At 52.3% G+C, this 19,160-nt stretch overlaps 1 protein-coding gene across 2 annotated transcripts in view; it reads left to right on the top strand.

Moving 5' to 3' along the window:
- Positions 1–19,160, top strand: part of SCARF2 (scavenger receptor class F member 2) — a 98,034-nt gene that overhangs the window by 48,405 nt on the left and 30,469 nt on the right. For both annotated transcript variants that reach the window (XM_044990318.1, XM_044990317.1), the window contains exon 8: positions 6,142–6,259. In XM_044990318.1, coding sequence (XP_044846253.1) covers positions 6,142–6,259 — 118 coding nt within the window. The remainder of the gene's footprint in view (positions 1–6,141; positions 6,260–19,160) is intronic.

The raw sequence follows: 19,160 nt of genomic DNA, 5'->3' as shown, positions 1-19,160 counted from the left end.
TTGCCATGACCCTGCCCTTTCCCACCATCCTCCCTTGTGCTGTGCGCTGCTCTGCTCCTCCACACCTGCTTCTGCTCTGCACAGGTGTGCACACTGGGAGGCGCCAGGAGAGAACTGGAATGTTATACAGGGAGCACTGGATGACCTAGAGGCCTGGAGTAGTAGAAATGGGATGAAATTCAATAGTATAAAGTGCAAGTTTGTGCACATAGGGACTAGTAACAAGCATTTTTGCTGTCAACTGAGGTCTTATCAGTTGGAATGGACAGAGAACGAGAGAGAGCTGGGTGCATTCATTCATCACAGGCTGGCTCTGAGCCACCAGTGCGATGTGGCTGCGAAATAGGCAGATGGATTCTAGGCTGTATCAGGCAAGGAATTGCCCCTAGAGGCAGGGAAGTGGGAACGCCATTGCCCAGGGCACTGGTAAGCGCTCGTCTGGAATACGGGGTACAGTTCTGGTCAGCCACCTTCAGGAGAGATGAATTCACACTGAAGCAGAGGCAGAGAAGGGCTGCTCGGCGGAGCAGGGGAAGGGAGCCCCTAGCGCATGAGAAGAGACTACAAGAGTTCGGTTGTGTAGCCTAGCGAAACACAGGCTGAGAGCGGGGCTGAGTGCTCTCTAGAAATACATCGGGGGGTAAACGCCAGCGGGAGGGACGAGCTATTGAAGCTAAAGGACAGTGTTGGCTCAAGAACCAATGGGGATAAACTGGCCCCAGGTAAATAGAGGCTGGAAACTAGACGGTTTCTCACCATGGGAGGGGCGAGGTTCTGGGACAGCTTCCCACCAGGAGTGGGGCAAACTGACCTGGTTTTGAGATGGAGCTTGGTAAGTTTATGAATGGGCGTCTGTGATGGGCTGCCTGCGAGAGCAGGGGACTAGACTGCCCCCTTCCAGTCCTGTGTCCCCCAGCCCGCTCGGTCACCTGGCTGAGGTTTAACCAGGGGCCTCTTGATTTGTGCCTTGTGCAGCACTGAGTCCATTAGGAGTGTGATCGGCAGGAGCATCCCCTGGCCCTCTGCACAGAGAGCTTCGGGCTGGGCTGTGGGTCAGCCCCCTTGTGCTGGAAGCTGGCACCTTTAGAGGAGTCAAGCTCGCTGGGGTGCTGCTTTCTCTGCTCTGCATGCCAGGGGCTGCCAGCTGTGCCAAGCTCTGTGCCGTTCCCTTTGATTCTCTCCGGGAAGTGGGGCGAGGCATGCGGCCTGCCTGAGCCCCCGTATCCAGCGCTGAAACCCGTGCACCGATGTGAGGAATGGGGGATGCCCGGAGCCAGTAGGCCGTGGTTCCTGTTTCCCAGCAGCTTGGGCAGGGCACGGGTGGGGGAGTGCAGCTGGCTGCCCGAGAGGCCTCACAGCTCAGGGCTGAGCTCCAGTTCCTCACGGGCTGGGTGTCCTGCTCGCTTCTTTTCCAGAGTCGCCAGGTTCAGTCTAGCGACTCCATTGGCCTCGGTGTTGCCGGCCCCCGTGCTGCTCTGCCAGCAAATGCCCTACTCACCCTCTCGTTCCCATCGGCGGGTTGTTCACATCTCTGAGATAGCAGCTCTGTTTGCTGTCTCCCCCAGGGGACTCCGGTCAGTCCAGTGGTTGGCACAGACCATCCCATCTGGAATTTGCACAGAGTGGTTCCTTGCACAGGGAGGGGAAGCTGAAGAATCCTCATTGTTGGTCACCTGGGCCCTCTGGCTCCAGCTCCCTGCTCTGATCTGCTTTTCTGTCTCCCTCAAGCCCCATGTAAGGGTCCCTTTGGAGCCTGAAAGAAGCCACAGTTGGACCGAGCCCTGCTGGGCCAGACGGCTCCAGATCTCACTTTTGCTCAGGCCCGGGGGACCCAGGATGGACCCCCAGAGAATGACGATAGAGGCCATGCTCCAAGGGGTAGTGACCGATAAGCCTGGCTGAGCCACCTTGCAAGCAACACTGGTGAACCCGAGACAAGAGATCAAGACGGCCATGGGTTGAGCAGCACCAGAACCAGTCTGAACACCATCAGAGAGATGCGTAGGAGCAGGAGCAGTGCACCATTACGCACAGAGTGTCAGGGATCTGCTAGGCCAGGGGGGCTCAGCCACATTCTGCCTCCCCTGCACCAGTTGCTGGGAGATTCCTCTTTTTCTGCAGAGCCCCAGCCCCAGTGTAAGGGCCATGGCTGGAGAATTGCTGCTCTTCAGCTCTTCCCTGCAGCTGGAAAGGCCCCTTGGGAGCCAGGAGTGGAACTGGCTCCTGGCTGGCTCCACCTTCATCCTCCTTCCTCCCCAGCAGGATTCCCCAGGAATCAGGCCCACCACATCACAGCCAAGCCCGGTAGCAGCCACTAGATTGGAGACGATTCTGTGGCGTTAAGAAGTGAAATGCATGGAGCGCTCCAGCTGAAATCCTGCAGGGCCAGGAAATTCCAGGCCGTACAGTGCAGACGGCAGCGCCAGCCTCATTGCACAGTGGGAGCACCGCTCATTCCTGCGTCTCTGGTTACACAGATGGTTTAAAATTATTCCTCTTCCTGTGGGACCCATGAAATGTGCCAGATGCTTTCTCTCCAGTGCCACCCCGTCTCCTTTCTCCCTTTTATCTCGAAGCTCATTGAACCTGCTGTCTGCAACTGCTGATTGGAGTTCGTCTCCTCCAATGCCATCTTCAACCCAGCATCCTCCCTCTGTGCACCACTAAAACAGCTCTCACCAGAATGTCCTCTCCCTGGCCAAACCCAGAGCCAGTGCTCCATCCCCCTCAACCTGCCAGCCACCTTCCATGCCATCAACCATGCTGCTCTTCTTGGAATGGTGCGCCCCTCGGGTTCTGAGCTGCTTGCCTCTCCAGGTCCCCTCCTCCCTTTCTCATCACTCTGTCAATGTTTCAGATGGAGGATCTTCTTCTTACCTGCCCAGGTTTCACAGAGGGTCCCCCAGAGCTCTTTGTTGTCGCCTCCCCTTCTCCCTTTAACCTGGTCTGCATAATCTCATTCAAAAACACGTGTTGACTCCTGTCCTTCTGCTGACAATCCCCAGATCTTAGGGGCAGCCCTATGAACTCTCAGGGAAGATTGGGTAGGAGCAGGGAGGTGACATATAGGCTAGATGAGACCATGACTGAACACTGCATCCTGTTCTGGTGTCAGAATTCAAAAACATGTTGACTAAATGCAGAGGATTCAGAGATGAGCCACAAGAATGATTCAAGATCGGGAAAACCTGCCTTATAGTGAGAGATGCAATGAGATCACTGTATATACGTTAATAAAGAGCAGATTAAGAGGTGACTTATCACAGCCTACAAGTGCCTACAGGGGACAAAGATTTCTGATAGTAGATGGTTCTAAATCCGCAGCTCCAGAGAACTTTCATCTAAGAGTTTTAAAAGAGCTGGCTGAGGAGTGTGCTGTACCATTAATGTTGATTTTCAAAAGTCTCGGAATAGTGGAGAAGTTCCAGAAGACGGGAAGAAAGCGAATAGTGTGCTAATTTCTAAAAAGGTAAATGACCCATATAATTATAGGCTTGTCAGCCTGACATCAATCCTGGACAAGACAATGGAGCAGCTGCCACAGAACTCGATTAATAACTAAACGGGAGGAATGTAATTAATGCCAATCAGCCTGGGTTTATGGAAAATAGATGCTGTCAGGGACAATGGGTCTTGAACACTGGTACACAGGGCTCTTAAGAGTCCATAAGTTCTGACCTGTCACCTTGGGTCCTCTTAATGACCTCCAGAACTACACACCCAACACTGATGGAGAACTCCAGCTCTGGGATCTGACTGGTGGAACTCCAGCAGTCCCCATTAGTCCCCTGCTCTATTTAAACCAAGCAGAGGAATAGGAAGTTGTCTGTGCAATGAGGTTTCTCCTATTTAGGATGCTCCCCCCCGAACTACCTGCTCCTACTGCCTGACTCTGGTCTCTTGGTAACATGATCCTGCCTGTCTCATGACACCTGATTCTCTATCTACCCTCTGGCCTGTCTTGGACTCTGATCTCCTGGTGTACGCTTAGCCTGGCCCCGACTCATGCTGCATCCGTTAGCTCAGACCACCCACATGCTGGTTGTGCCACAAGCTAACTTGAGATTTTCTTTGGAGGAGATTACAGGTTTGGTTGATACAGTGTTCACGTAGCAAGGTGTTTGACTCGGTGCTACATGGCATTTTAATTAAAAAACTAGAGCGATATAAAATGAACCTGGCACACGTTACATGGATTAAAAACTGGCCACCTGGTAGGTCTCAAAATGTTCCTGTAAACGGGGAATTGTCGTTGAATGGATGTGTTTCCAGTGGAGTGCCACAAGGATCAGTTCTTGCCCCTATGCTATTTAGCATCGTTATCAATCAGTGCTCTGGAAGAAAACTTAAAATCCTCACTGATAAAGTTTGCAGATGATACAAACTGGGGCAGAGGTAAATAACAAAAAGAACCGGTCACTGATTCAGAGCACTATGAATCAATTGGTAAACTGGGCACAAGCAAACAATATGCATTTTAATATGGAGAAATGTAAATATGTACATGGAGGAACAAAGAATGTAGGCCACACATATGGGATGAGGGATTCCAGCCTGGGAAGCAGTGACTCTGAAAAACATTTGGGGGTCTGGTGGTTAATCAGCTGAACATGAGCTCCCAGTGGATGGGGTGGTCAAAAGAGCTAGCGGGATCCTGGGATGTATCAACAGGGGGATCTCCATTAGGAGTAGAGAAGTTATTTTACCTCTCTGTTTGGTGCTGGTGGGACCGCTGCTGGACTACCACGGCCAGGGTGGGTGCCCGCAATCCAAAAAGGATGTTGATAATTGGAGAGGATTCTGAGAAGAGGCCCAAGAATGATTAAAGGGTTAGAAAACCTGCCTTAAAGTGATTGAACTTTGTTTCGCTTAACAAAGAGAAGGCCCAGGGGTGACTTGATCACAATCTTTAGTTATCTACACGGGGAACAAATATTTAATAACGGGCTCTTCCGTCTGGCAGGGAAAGGTCTGACACAATCTAGTGGGGGAAAGTTGAAGCTAGACAAGTTCAGACTGGAAATAGGGTGTAAATTTTTAACGGTCACAGTAATTAACCATCGGAACCATTTACCAAGGATTGTGGTGGATTCTCCATCACTGGCCATTTTTCAATCAAGATTAGATGTTTTATTCTAAGAGCTCTGTTCTACGAATGATTGTGGGGCAGGTGTCTGGCCTGTGTAATACAGGCGGTCAGACGAGATGATCGTAAGGGATCCTTCTGGCCTTGGAATCCATGAACAATCTGTGCGACAAAGGCAGACCCAGATGTAAGTGGAGGGAGCTGCAGCTAGAGAATTTCAGGCTGGAAATAAGGGACACATTTTTAACAGTGAGGTTAATTAACCACTGAACATCTCACCTAGGGGTGCGGTGGATTCTCTGTCACTTGGATTCTTTAACACTGGGATTCTCAAAGGGACATAAAGGCCTGAATTACAATGGGTATTGGGCATCTAACTCTCTGAGGATCCTTTGAAAACCCCAGCCTAAATCAAGATTGGGTGCCTCTTTCTAAGAGATCTGCTCTGGCAGATCTCTGGGTGTGGAAATTCTCTGGTCTGTGTTATAGGGGACGTCAGACTAGATGATCACAATGGTGCCCCTGGGTTTAAAATATCTTGTACGCGTTCGCCAATTTGCCCCACTCATTTCCACTCATTGCTTTGGCCGTGTCACTGCTCTTTTTGCATCCCTCCCTTGGTTCCCACTTCTCCACCGTATCAAACACCAACCGCTGGGCTTCACTTTCAGGGTCTTTCATGGCCATCCCCACCTACCTATCATCTCTCAGATGCTATTGATGCCGACTCTGCTCTGCCAGTGACGTCAGCCCCGGGGCTCACCGTGGGGCAGAGGGGCAGCTCAGGAACTGTCACCCCCAAGGGGGAGATTTGGGGAGAGATTTTATCATGGTCTCTGCTTGGTGGGGGTGCTGGTGATTGGACTCAGTGAGGGCGTCTGAGTTGCCTGGCGTTTGGCAGGGAGGGGTAGGCAACAGGGGAGATGCCTTCCCTCCCTCTTTCCCCACTCCGACTGGCCAGCCCATAGGATCTGGGACATGACTGGGATGGGCTACTGGCTCTCCACCCATCCCCAGGGCAGCGCGTTAATGGAGTGCCTTGTGTGTCTTTTCAGAGGCCAATCAGCGGATGGGGGTGATCGCAGCAGGGGCCCTGCTGGCTTTGCTGCTCATCCTCCTCCTCTCGCTGCTCTGCTGCTGCTGTGTCTGTCGCAAGAAGGAGGAAGCTCAGGGGTAAGTGTCTGTGCCTTTGCCTCAACAGTGAGAGCCCAGCGTGCGGCCTTCCTGGAGCTGCTGCCGTCCATCCCGGAGCTGCCGGGCTCCCAGCCACCCAGCCTGTCCAATGAAGCAACATGTTCTCTTCAGCTGGAATCTGCCATGGCATTTTTCAGGTTTGGGATGGAAAAATTTGAGAAAAAAAATTAAAAATTTCCTTCGAGTTTTGGAAATCATCCATAGCCTGAAAACTCCCCTGGGAGACACTATCCTAAACTCTCCCCCAGGAGAGGCTATTCTAGATTAATCCCCCCTGGGAGAGAGATCCTAGAATGTCCTCTCCCCCACCCCTGGCAAAGGTCACACACTCCGTACAAACTGAGCAGCAGCCAGGATGGCTCAAGGTATGTCTGCACTGGAGCTGGAGGTGCCAGTCCCCGCACAGTAGCCATGGCAGAGCTAGCAGCAGGAGGGGCAAGTTGTCCTGAGTACATACCAAGGATCTTAGACAGGATCACACCTGGCCAGCTAGCCCCCCCTCCCCTCCCCGCCGCTCATCCAGGTGCGGCTAGCCTCTGCTTTTAGTGCTGGCTCGGTCAGGAAAGAGGTGGCCAAATTGGAGAGACTCCAGAGGAGAGTGACAAAAACATCCCAGTCTTTACAAAACCTGACGCAGGTGGAAAGGTTAAAAAACGGAGCGTGTTTAGTAGTGAAAGAAGAAGACTGAGGCGGAGAGGCTGACAACAGTCTTCAAATATGTTAAGGGCTGCTATAAAGAGGATGATGATGGATTGTTGTCTATGTCCCCTGATGGCAGGACGAGAAGTAATGGGCTTCATCTGCAGCGAGGGAGATTGAGGTTAGATATTAGGAAATCTTGTCTAACTAAAGGGATCGTTAAGCTCTGGGCCAGGTTTCCAAGGGAGGTTGTGGAATCCCCGTCCTTGAAGGTTTTTAAGACCAGGTTGAACAAACACTTGTCAGGGCTGTTCTAGGTTTACTTGGTCCTGTCTCAGCGCTGGACGAGGTGATCCCTCCAGGTTCCTGCCAGGCCTATGTTGCAGTGTAGACGCTCCCTTAGCCTGCCCCTTGGGTGCAGCCGCTGAGCAAAGGGCAGGGAGGTGCAATGCGGAAGCTGAGCTCTCAGGGATCTGTTAATACGACACATGGGCTGAGTTCACTGAAGCCAGGGAGGGCAGGCGTAGAGTTTCCAGCAGTAACAATGGGCCCTTGTTGCCTCTGTGTCCCTGCGGAGCAGCTGCTGGGCCAGCTGTACCTATGGCCCCATTAGCAAGTGTCCCGATCCCTCTCCTTGTGCAGCGTGCCTGGGCCCCAAAGTGCCAGGCTCTGACAGGCCCGTTTAAATCCCCACCCTCAACGTCACCTCCCTGCAGGGTCGGCATTTATCTTGCTGCCTGAAAAGGAAAAGTGGCAAAGAGCCGGTCCTGCTGGAGTGCGGTCCGGGAGCCTGCCCGGCCACCATGTCCTCACTGCGGTACCGAGGGACGTGTGCCCCTGAGTGGGGAGCAGGTTCGGAACCCCCTGCTCTACTCCCCTGGCATCTCCATGGGAAAACTGCACTCAGCATGGCCATATCAACGCTTGTGTGCGCATGGCCTTAGCCTCTGCTCCTCCCACCATCCCTAGATGGGTCATAGACCCTTCCAGCATGGGCCCAGCCGTGCACTGGGTAGTGCCAATCAGCCTCTTGCCACTGACCCCCTCATGCCTGCAGGAGCTCAGTGGAGATTCCAGCCACTGAGGTCAGGTCAGGCTCTGCCAGAGGTCGGGCTGCAGCCAGAGCCCCGTGAGCCTGCGTTACCGTCCGTCCCTAGTCACAGCTCTTGGCTCGGTCTCTTATTTTATTTACATGGCAGATCATCGAGTGATTCTTACTGCCACTCGGGATACACATGTAGCACCTGCCCTGGGCGTGTGCCACTCAGCGTACACCTGACAGGCAGGGACGTGGCAGAAACAGCATGTGTCCGACTGTTCCAGAGCATGTTCCGAGCTGGACGGTCTTGTGGTCAAAGCGCAGCACTGGGGATCAGGGGCTAAGCCTGGGCCCAACACTGACTCTTGTGACCTTAGAGGGGTCTCATCCCATGATGGAGTGGTTTAAAAAAAGGGTGGGGGTGTAAATGAACCTAAACTAAACTCCACTTTCTAAGAAAGAGAAGCGGAGAAACTGTTTACCCTGATCTATGCTACTGGTCTCATCGCTGCTCTGTGTCTCAGCGTCGGCATCTGCAGACTGGGGGGAAGTCCCTGCAGGGACATGATAAGGCACCATGCAATAGTGGTTGTAAAGTGCTTTGAGATCCTCCCTATGCAAGTGCTCTCAGCCTCTGGCTCATGCCCCTAGGCCAAGGGGGCATTTGGGGGCAGGAAGGGGAAAATGCAGCATTGCCAGCAGAGGGAAGATCCCTTTAACCAGACCAAGGTGTTCCCCGACCTGGTTGGAAATGGCGCCTTGCCCATCATCCAAGGAGCCAAGGAAGTGAGTGTGCTCTTTCCCTAGCTATCCCACAGAGCAGCCACCAGTGGAGGGCACAGAACCAGATCAATGAGAAATCTACGTGATGGGCACTGCGCTGCGTGATTGCCAAATGCTCGGAGATCCATCAAGTTCACACCGGGAGATGAGAGCTGGCATAGGAGCTGGTTAATCCGGCGGACAAGGCAGAATGGGATCCGACGGCTGGGAGCGAATGCTAGGCAAATTCAGAACAGAAACACGGCACAGATTTTTAACAGTGAAGGGAAGTAGCCATTGGAACAATTTATCCAAGGACATGGGGGATTGTCTATAACTGGGAGCCCTTCAGTCAGGACTGGGGGTCTCTTTCTAAAGATCTGCTCTGGTTCAACTAGAGGTTATTGGGCAAGAATCCCTGGGTGGTTCTCTGCCCTGTAAACCCAGGAGGTCAGACTAGATCAGGATGGGCACTTCTGGCCTTGGAATCTGCGAATCCATGACAAAAACTCCAACTCGAATGGGAGCACTTTTGCTCAGCCAGGACTCTAGCCCCCTCACCCCTCCTCCTTCCATTCTGCTCAGACCCGTCTCTAGCCACCCCTACCCCTCCCCTCCCCTCCGCTGCTCAGCCAGGGCCCCCAGTCGGTGCACTCCCACCCATTTCTACAGGAAAGCTGGTTAAAATCAATATAAAATGTTTCCACAGCAGGGGAGTGCATTTCCCCTCATTCTCTGCAATGACTGAACTACTTTTGCAGACACTTTCCAAACATTTTCGACCTCAGACACAGACTGAGCCTGGAAAATTTCAACCAAAAAGGCAAAGATTTCTGAAAACTCTGGGTAATTGCAAACAGGTTTTTTCGTAATGGCCACTCTTAGCAGCCTTCGCTCCCCTGGCTTGGGCCCAATCCCCAGAGCTTTGCCATCTGCCAGTGCAGCCGTCCTGTAGTGCAGGGTGACGGGGGGGAGCGAGGGGAGTGCAGCCACCTCTGGGCAGAAAGTCCATCTAACAATGCACTGCAAAGAGGCCCTGGGAGTCAGGGCTAGCACTGCCAAGCAGAAGCTCAGGGAAATGTAGGTAGGAAGAACATAATTACCTTCATAGAATTTGGACAAGACACCAGGGTCAAACTCGTGCTGTTACAAGTGCCATGAAATCTTTGATGCCCACGAGGGATCAGGTCTGAACCTCCCCACCAGGCATAGCAGCAGAGTGACACTGACTTGGAGAAAAGTGTACGACCTGCTGAGTATCTGGTGCCATTACGCCCTCAGCTTCCCCTAGGGGCTTCCTGACCAAGTACTGGGCTCCTGACTTGATAGCTGCCCGAGTACACACGCATGTGGGCAGATGGGCTCACCCTTGCGCAGCACATGTAGGTGACCAAGTGACCACTGCAGGGACCAAGGAAACTATGGGTAACACTGGGTGGAAACAAGGGTGGAAGCCAAAGGTGGCATAGAACCGGGCTGTGTTGGGTAGAGGTGTGGCCCAAATTGTTATAGGCAAATTCTACAAAAGGCAGCAGGGAGACCCAGTCATCCTGTTGACAATTTAAGAGGCAACAGCGGTACTCGTGGCAGCGTTAGGCACCTGAAACCCAGGCAATCGCAGACGGCCCCAAGGAAGCTAGAGAGCCCCCTGAAAGCCTGATCCAGTCCACAAGGGCCTTCTCTTGGCCTGCTTGACAGCTGCTCATTCCTGCTCCCCAGTGGGGGCTCTGATAGAAGGACAGCCCTGCTACCTGGCTCCAGCTCCGCTCCTGGTGGCTCCAGCACCTGCACTCCCCTTCTCATTCCCTGCTACAGCAGTCCCCACGCTGACCCGCCTCTGCGTGCCCCACCCAGGGGACTGCCTCACAGCCAGGGAGAACAAGGGCCAGAGCTAAGAGGAGCCCAGGGCCAGCTGGAGCCAGGTAGCAGGGCCGCCAGCTGGAACAGGAAGGAACAGCTGATTCCTGGTAGGCCAAACAGAAGGCCTTTGCCGGTGGCTATGGTACCTGTGCTCCCCTGCCAGGCGGCCCCTTTCCCTCCCCTGCAGAGCATTCTCTGAGCCAGCAGGTGCCAGTGCCGGGCTCGGGCAGGAGTGAGGGGTGCTCAGAGGTGGGTCAGTGCAGGAGACTTTCAGTCCAGAACAGGGCGGGGGAGTGCAGGGGCTGGAGGTGCTAGGAGTTCGAGGTGGACTCGGGGTGGGGGGTCAGAGCTGAGAAGCAGAGCTGCCCGGACATTGGAGACCCCAGCTGGAGGCACAGGGAAAGGATGGGCTCTAGGGGGAGTCACTCGCTTCTTCTCTGGGCTTCTCCCAGCTCCGCCACTACCCCCATCTTCCTCCCAGTCCCAAGTAGGGGCCCCAGAATTGAACTGTTCAGGAGGCATCTATGGGACAAACACTACAATTGGGAGGTACTGCTCTGGGATCTGATTTACCCATTCTGTCTGTCCATAGTGTGTGGATGGTGCGCTGGTGAGATAAGAAGTGCTATGCTTAGGAGCTTAAAAAACTCATGCCAGAAGTGCGCAATAAATTGCCTCGATCTGACACAATGGCAGTTGGAAGTCCATGGAGCCAGAAGACATGTTCTAAAAGAGATGGACTGTCTCTGAGGTGGTTGGTACTGTGCAGGAAGGAACAAAATGTGCAATCTTGATCAACCACTGTGCACTACCGAGAACGAGTCAGATCCATCGTGAAGTCCAGAGACACAGTGGACCAGGGCTAGGACAGGTTGGGCAGTGTCTGGAGAAGGTTGAGTGGTTTCACATGTGTGTTTCTGATTCAGGAGCAAAGGTCACAAAAGCTAATGTATTTCTTGACAGAGTGCTCCCCCAGCCACCAGAAGGTACATGAAACTAAGCTCCACATTTTAGTTTGGCCAAAGTGACCATTGAGAGGTGCATCATGGCAAAGTTTCAGGACTTTGTGTCAAGGTAGACCATCAGGGACATAAATGTGTTCCCCATGGTAGAGGAAATGTGAGCCGGGCTGGGTATTTGCATTGTCCAAAGCCTGGTCGATCTGGGTAGCAAATCGGTCATGAGGCAGCCAGGACCAAATGATGGACATTAGGCTCTTCGCCACTGTTCCATTGACAAAATGTGACGGTTTACGGACTCAAAAGAGGTTCTGTGTGAGATTTGACATAGTCATCCTTGAGGGACAAGGCATCCACCTTTCCATTTCTAGCACCCAGGCAGTAAGTCATGACAAACTCAAATTGGGCAAAAAATAGTGACCAACAGATCTGATGCTGATTTACGTTTTGAGCCATACCGAAATATTCCAAGTTCTTGTGGCTAGTATTGACCTGCACCAGGATCATTCCAGGAGGTGACGCCACTCTTCAATGGTTGCCTTGGTCACCAATAGCTTCTTATCCCAAATGTTGTTGTTCCTTTGTGCCAGGGTTAACTTTTGTGAATAAAAGGCATGTGGGTGGAGCTGATTATGTGACCCATTTGTTGCGACAGTATGGCTCCAATGGTGAAATTTTGATGTACTGGCCTCCAAAGTAAATGGTTGGATGGGATCTGTATGGACAAGGATGGGCGCCATGGTGAAAGCTCTCTTTAGTTGGGTCAAAGGTGGATTGAGCCTCAGAAGACCAGACAGATCATTCTCCCTTCTGGAAGAGCGCCCTCATAGGGGCTACCAGGTGGAGAAAAGTTGGCAAAACCGAGGAATCATTATACCTATTGCACGTCCCTCGGAGCTGCCCACTTGGAGATGGCAAATACCTTACTTGGATCCATAGTCAGCCCTTCAGGCAAAATGATGTATCCTAAGAACCTGATTGTGCTCTGGTCAAATTCAAACTTTTCTAGTTAAGCATAAAGGTGGTTCTGGTGGAGCCCTTCCAAGACCCGGGTCACATATTGGTCATGAAGGACCTCGATGTCAGAGAAGATATCATCAAGGAAGATCACAACGATCTGGTCCAACATGTCTTTAAGAATATCCTTGATTAAATGTTGGAACATCGCAAGAACAATGCACAATCCAAAGGGCATTACCAAGTACTCAAAATGTGCGAACTGGGTGTGGAAGGCAGTCTTCCACTCATCCTATTCCTGAATACAGACAAGGTTATAAGCTCCATGGAGGTCCAGCTTGGTAAAGATCTTAGCAGAGCGAAGTGTCTCGAGAGCAGTAGAAGGGTATCGATTCCAGATGGTGACCTCATTCAAGGCTAGATAGTCCATGCAGTAGAGGCTTTGGAATCGACTAGTGCTTCTTCACTGGCCAGCATGGCAGGGTGCCGTAGACAACGTAGAATCTGCGGGGGTGTTGGCTGTTGGTTGGACACTGCAAAAGCCCTGGTGGACAGATGTGGGCTCTGCATGGCCAAATGAGGGGAGGAAAACTGGCCCAGCTCAGATCCCTCTGTCAGAGCTGGGGCATTTCCTGATCGAGGTGTTGGTCAGGCCTTACATGGACAAAATGAAGCAAAATGCTCAGGTTGTCCACAAAACAGACAGCGGTCTTCTGCCTGGCATTGAGCCTACTCCCCTTTGGAGAGGTGGGTCTGGGCCATATCAACCTGCATGGGTTTGGACTGCGGTGTGGGCACGTGAGATTGGCTGGTCAGGGCCATCAAACCTGGCATGGATCAGAGTAACATCCACCTTTCTTGGTGGCGTTCGGGTAGGCGATTGTTAGCTTTAATGACTAGGCCAGCCATAGCTCTATCCTGCTGCTATGAGGGAGCAAAGAGGGAAGTAGCAGCTCCTTTCCAACTGAAATAGCTGTGGAAAAAATCTCCCTGCAGTGTGGCTGCATCTCATACTGTCGACTGCTGCAGGAAACCTCCATTTGGCAGTAGTGCCAATTAAATTCCAAACCCATACATCTGGTTTGGAGAACGTGTGGTCTGCATCTAATTATTGTGCAGATAAAAGAAGCCACTTCACAAACACAGACTCATTGTCAGAAGTATTTCTTGGGAAAAGTCTCAAAATAGTTTCCTTCATCCGTGGTTTGTTGGGCTCTCTGGCTCTTTGTGGCTGTGCTGGCGCATCGCAGGATGGGGTTAGCTCTGGAAAGCACAGCCTGCTGCTTCCCCGGTGCAGAGTTCCAGGAGGAAATGGCAGCACCCCTGCTAGCAGCAGTGGAACGGCAGAATCTCTTTACAGTGAGTGGGACGGGTTCAGGTTGTGGCTAATTCTAAACTTTGGCAGGTTTGCCCCCTGTTCTGTGCAAAATCCTAGATCAGTGGTCCCCAAACTTTTCATCTTGTGCCCCCCTTACCTCTGTCCGCCCCCCACCAGCCAGGAGCGGGAGACGCAAACAGGGGTAAGGGGGCCCAGCCTGGGGGAAGGAGCAGCTGATGCCGGTAGCTAGGGTCCCAGGCACAGGGATGGCAGATGCAGCCAGAAGCAGAGCCCTGGGCAGAGGGCCACGAGCGTGGGGTTGGCAGCCAGGGCCCTGGGCATGGATCCCCGGGTGCAGGGCTGGCAGCCAATCCCCGGGACCAGAGCCAGGACAGGGCCCAACCACACCCCGCAAACACCTCCACAAACATTCCTCCACGCCCCTAAGAGGAACGCACTCCTCAGATTGGGGACCTCTGTCCTAGATGAATATGGAGTGTCACTGTTTAGCACCCTCTAGTGACAGCATGACAACATATCACAAGGCAATCAGCTGTGGGCTCCTGAAAGTGTGGGAGGGCTAGAGGGAGCTCTAGTGAGCACACAGCCTGTCTTTCTAGGTGTCGCCTTGGCTTTTCAGCCTGTTCACGTCACAGCGTTACCATGGTTATTTATTTATACTCCCATAGCACCTAGAAGTCCCAGTCATGGAGCAGGGCTCCACTGTGCTAGGTACAGTACAAACACAGAACTAACTGTACTACCTATAGCCATGCTACAAAACACTAGTCAAGGACTGTTTTGCTTAAACCCAGTTGGGGGAGCCCCACGCTACAAGGCTGCATCAGGCAGAAAAAACAGCTACTAACCTTCCCATAACTGTTGTTCTTCAAGGTGTGTGGCACATTCCACTGTAGGTCTGTGCATGCCTTGAGCACAGCTGCCAGAAATTTTTCCCTCGGGGGTACCCATTGGGTCATCTCTGGCGCCTTGTGGGGCTGCGCACTCATAGCACCAGTATAAAGGGCCCAAACGACCCCGCACCCTCTTAGTCCCTTTCTTCCGTCCAACTCCAAAAGAGGGGTAGGAGAGTGGGTCGTGGAACAGACATGTGCAACAGATCTTGAAGAACAACAGTTACGGACAGGTTAGTAACTATTTTTTCTTCTTCGAGTGATTGCACATGTCCATTCCGCTGGAGGTGAGTCCCAAGCCGTAGCATGGGAGGTGGGATCAAAGTTCATGGACATGCTGACTGTAAAACAGCTTGACTGAAACTGGCATCATCCCTAGCCTGTTGAGTAATGGCGCAATGAATAGAAAACATGCACCAACGACCAAGTTGCAGCTCTGCAAATGTCCTGTATAGGGGCCTGGGTCAGGAATGCTGATGATGATGCTTGCACCCTTGTGGAGTGGGCAGTCAGGATAGCTGGTGGCAGACCATCCGCCTGCTCATAATATGTGAATGCACAATGAGATCCAAGATGAAATTCTCTCAGCAGAGATGGGGAGGCCTTTCATCCTGTCAACTACCGCTACAAAGAGTTGGGTGGATCTACGGAACAGCTTGGTCCTCTCTATGTAGAACACTGGGGCACATCTAATGTCCAGAGTGTGAAGATGTTGCTCCTCTCTATTCATGTGTGGCTTTGGATAGAAAACTGGCAGGAAGATTGCCTGATTACTATGAAATTGAGAAAACAGCTTCAGAAGGAAGGTAGGATGAGGACGCAGCTGCGCCTTATCCTTAAAGAAGACCATGCATGGGGGTTCCAACATGAGGGTGTGGATCTCCGAGACCCTAATGGACACTAAGAAGGCCACCTTCCGTGAAAGGTATGACAATGGCCACATTGCTAGCAGCTCAAATGGGGGACCCATACGTTTTGATAAGATCATGGAAGGACAGGTTCTCATATTTGGGGGTATAGTCTTTCCAGGCCCTTGAGGAAATGGATGGACATTTCATGTGAAAAAATGGACTGATTATTCACCGAGGGATGGAATGCTGAAATTGCTGCAACGTCGACCTTAATTGATGAAATCACTAAACCCTGCTGTTTCAGGTGTAACAAATACTCAAGAACGCCCTGCAGAGATGACTGCGTGGGCAAGATTCTGCATTGGGAAGCCCATTTCATTTGGAGAGGTATGTAGCCTGGTGGAGGGATTCCTGCTACCTAATAGGACTTGGCGAACCTGCTCCGAGCAGGCCAGTTCTGCATTATTTAGCAATTGGAGCTTCCAGACCATTGAGTGGAGGCTGCTGAGATTTGGCTGGAGCAGTCAACCGGGGTCCTGAAAGATCAGGTCTGGAAGTAGAGGTAGTGGAATCAGTCACTATGGAAAGGCCCAGCAGTGTGGCAAGCCAGTGCTGACAGGGCCAAGCTGAGGCTATGAGAATGACCCTCACCTGATCCTGTTTGATTTTCAGTATGACCTTGTGCACAAGCAGGATGGGCGAAAGCATAGAATAGGTTCACTGTCCATGGGAGCAAGAAGGCATCCGTGAGCGAACCCGGGCTGTGGCCTCATAGGGAGCAAATCTGGTGACACTTTCTGTTGTGTCTGGCTGCGAACATGTCTATCCGGCGAGTCCTCTGCTTCTTGAAAAAATCCCTCATGATTTCCAGGTGAAGGGACCACTTGAAAGACCTGCTGAGGCAATCTGCCAGCTCATTTTGTGCTCCTGGAACATGAGAAGCCTTGAGGTGGATTGAGTAATGGTCTCAAGTTGCAGTGGGGGAGGTTTAGGTTGGAGATTAGGAAACACTATTTCACTAGGAGGGCGGTGAAGCACTGGAATGGGTTCCCTAGGGAGGTGGTGGAATCTCCATCCTTAGAGGTTTTAAAGGTCACATATTGAAGTCGTATCTGCCCAGCAGCAGTCTCACAGTACAGTAAACTTCTCTGCAGAAAAGGTCTAGTTTCTTGGATTCTTTTGCTTTAGGAGTCACCCCTTGCAGGCCCTGCCCTTTTCTTGGCTGTGGACACCACCAGACACCCAAAGGGGGTGAGTATAAGAACTCATAGCCTTGGGCAAGCACAAAGTACTTCCTCTTGGCCCTTTTTGAGATGGGGTAAAGAAGTCAGGGGTTTGCCAGAGGGCTTTCACTGGGTCCATAATGGCCTCAGTGAGAGGTAGGGCTACTTTTCACAGGTCTGCTGCAGTCACGGGGCCAACTAGGCTGTGGGAGGAGTCCCTCACTACCTCCGCTTGTAAGCCTAAGTCTGAGGCCACTCTCTTCAGCAGCTCCAGGTGGGCCTTGTGGTCGTCTTGAGGAGATGACATGCCCGCCCCAACACAGCGTCATCTGAGGAAGAGAAGGTCTGCACTGGCAGAGGGCCGACCTCCTCCCCTTTTGCACCAACAGGATCCCACAGAGCTGGATCCTGAAGCTCGGCACTGGCCTCGGTACCAGAGTCTGAATCAGGGGTTGCCTGATGGGATGGAGGCACCCTTCTATAGAGGCCATTAAACATCTTGAATAGGGCCCTGACATCGGGGAAACCCCCATGAGTTCCAAAATGGCCACTGGCATAGGCCAGTGACTACTAGGCCAAGCGCTCTATAGCACTCCTGTGCCAGGGTCCACAACGGGGCAGGGACAACTGGAGCAGTAGTGGGGCAACTCCTCAGATGAGAGGAGTACGACCCAACCTCCAAATCCAACAACAGCCTTCCTCTGAAGATCATGGAGGAGCCGTTCCTACCGTGTCGGAGATCGGTGCCGGAGCAGAGAAGCTTGCGTCGGGCCAGAAAGGTTGGTTTCCCTCTAGATGGTACTGCACGGCCTGGAATCAAATGGCAGATGAGGGCTACATGCTCCCTTCTGTCTGCCAGCACTAGCGCCACCAACTCTTGTACTGCCAGTGACAGCAGTACCGAGAGCACTAGCAGGTCTCTGGTTGCAGCAAACACCTCTGGCATGGATGGCACCACAATGGGGTTGGTACCTCACTGTCCCTTTTGGCCAGCTGTTTTCTGTGCTTCTTTCTCGGCACTGGGGATGGCGAACGGTGCTGGGACTCCCGTACAGCAGGAGGAGCGCTCCTCACTCACACTGAGGTATTCGGTGCTGAGTCGGACTGGCTTGGCTCGGAGGAAGGTCTCAGCACCGCCTCCATCCGTAGGAACTATAGCCTGGCCTCCTGGTCCTTTTTCGTATGAGGCTTCCGTTCCCAGCAGATCTGACAGCGATCCCCGCTGTGCGCCTCACCCAAGCACTTTAGGCAACTAGAGTGTGGGTCACTCAGAGGCATAGCCGTGTTGCAGGAGGCACAGGGCTTGAAGCCTGATGATGAGGCATGCCTCGGCACTGGGAACGGATGAAACTCTGCTAACTGACAGAAGTATCACTGGGAGATAAATTAATGCCTAGGATCTCTCCTGCATTCTCATCCATTTGGACTGCTCAAGCACCATACAGAGGCTGGAGAGCAGCTGGGTCTAACCAGCTGAGAAACCCCCAGTTCCTGAGCTAGCAACCACCTGCATCCAGCCCCAGAAAATAAGGTGGGGAGGTATGGTCAGTGTATCCAGGTTTCATGATTTCATCCTAAGTGTTGTGATCATTTGGGCTTTTTCCTAATGCCTCAGCTCTTCGAGTGTTGTGAATAAGTGGGAATCTTAGCTTCCATTTTAATAATATATGTTTCTAGCCCTCTGGTTTGAGGTCTTCCTGGGGAGAGGCACCCAATGAGTAGTGATGGGAAACTGCACCTCTACTGCTGGACCTCTCACTTATGGAGTCCCACAAGGATCTATTCTCTCTCTGTTCCTTTCAACATTGGCATGCAACCGCTAGGTGAAACTGGTCAGACAGCATGGACTCAAGTGCCAGCAACATGCAGATGACAGACAGCCCTACCTCTCCTTCGCCACATACAACTACACCACTATGGCCCAAAGCTTGGCTGAGATCCCCTCTTGGAAGAAGAACAGCAGGTTGAAGCTGAACCTGAATGAGACAGAGGTGATGCTGGTGGGCAGAGGAAAGCATTTTGAAGAGCTTGCAGCTACAGTGCAGTCTCTGTTATTTGAAGATACACAGCCACAATTGGTCAGTTCAGACCATACTCTCTGATGCTGAGCTCTCACATAGCAGCACCCACAAGAAAAGCTATCTATCATCTCCACTTGGCTACGAAACTCCATCCCATCCTGGCGGATGAAAACCTGGCCTCAGTTATTCATGCCTTCGTCGCCTCTTGGCTGGACTACAGCAATGGGCTATACCTGGGCATGAAGCCTTCAGCACTTGAAAAACTCCAGCTAGTTCAGGACACTGAAACATGTCTCCTTAGTGACACAGGCTACTGGGAGCTCATCAGACCTGTCCT

The sequence above is a fragment of the Mauremys mutica genome, chromosome 16 (assembly GCF_020497125.1).
Source record: "Mauremys mutica isolate MM-2020 ecotype Southern chromosome 16, ASM2049712v1, whole genome shotgun sequence".
NCBI classification, from domain to species: Eukaryota; Metazoa; Chordata; order Testudines; family Geoemydidae; genus Mauremys; species Mauremys mutica.
Note: the sequence above shows the minus strand (reverse complement) of the source record. Positions and strands in the feature narration are given on the sequence as shown.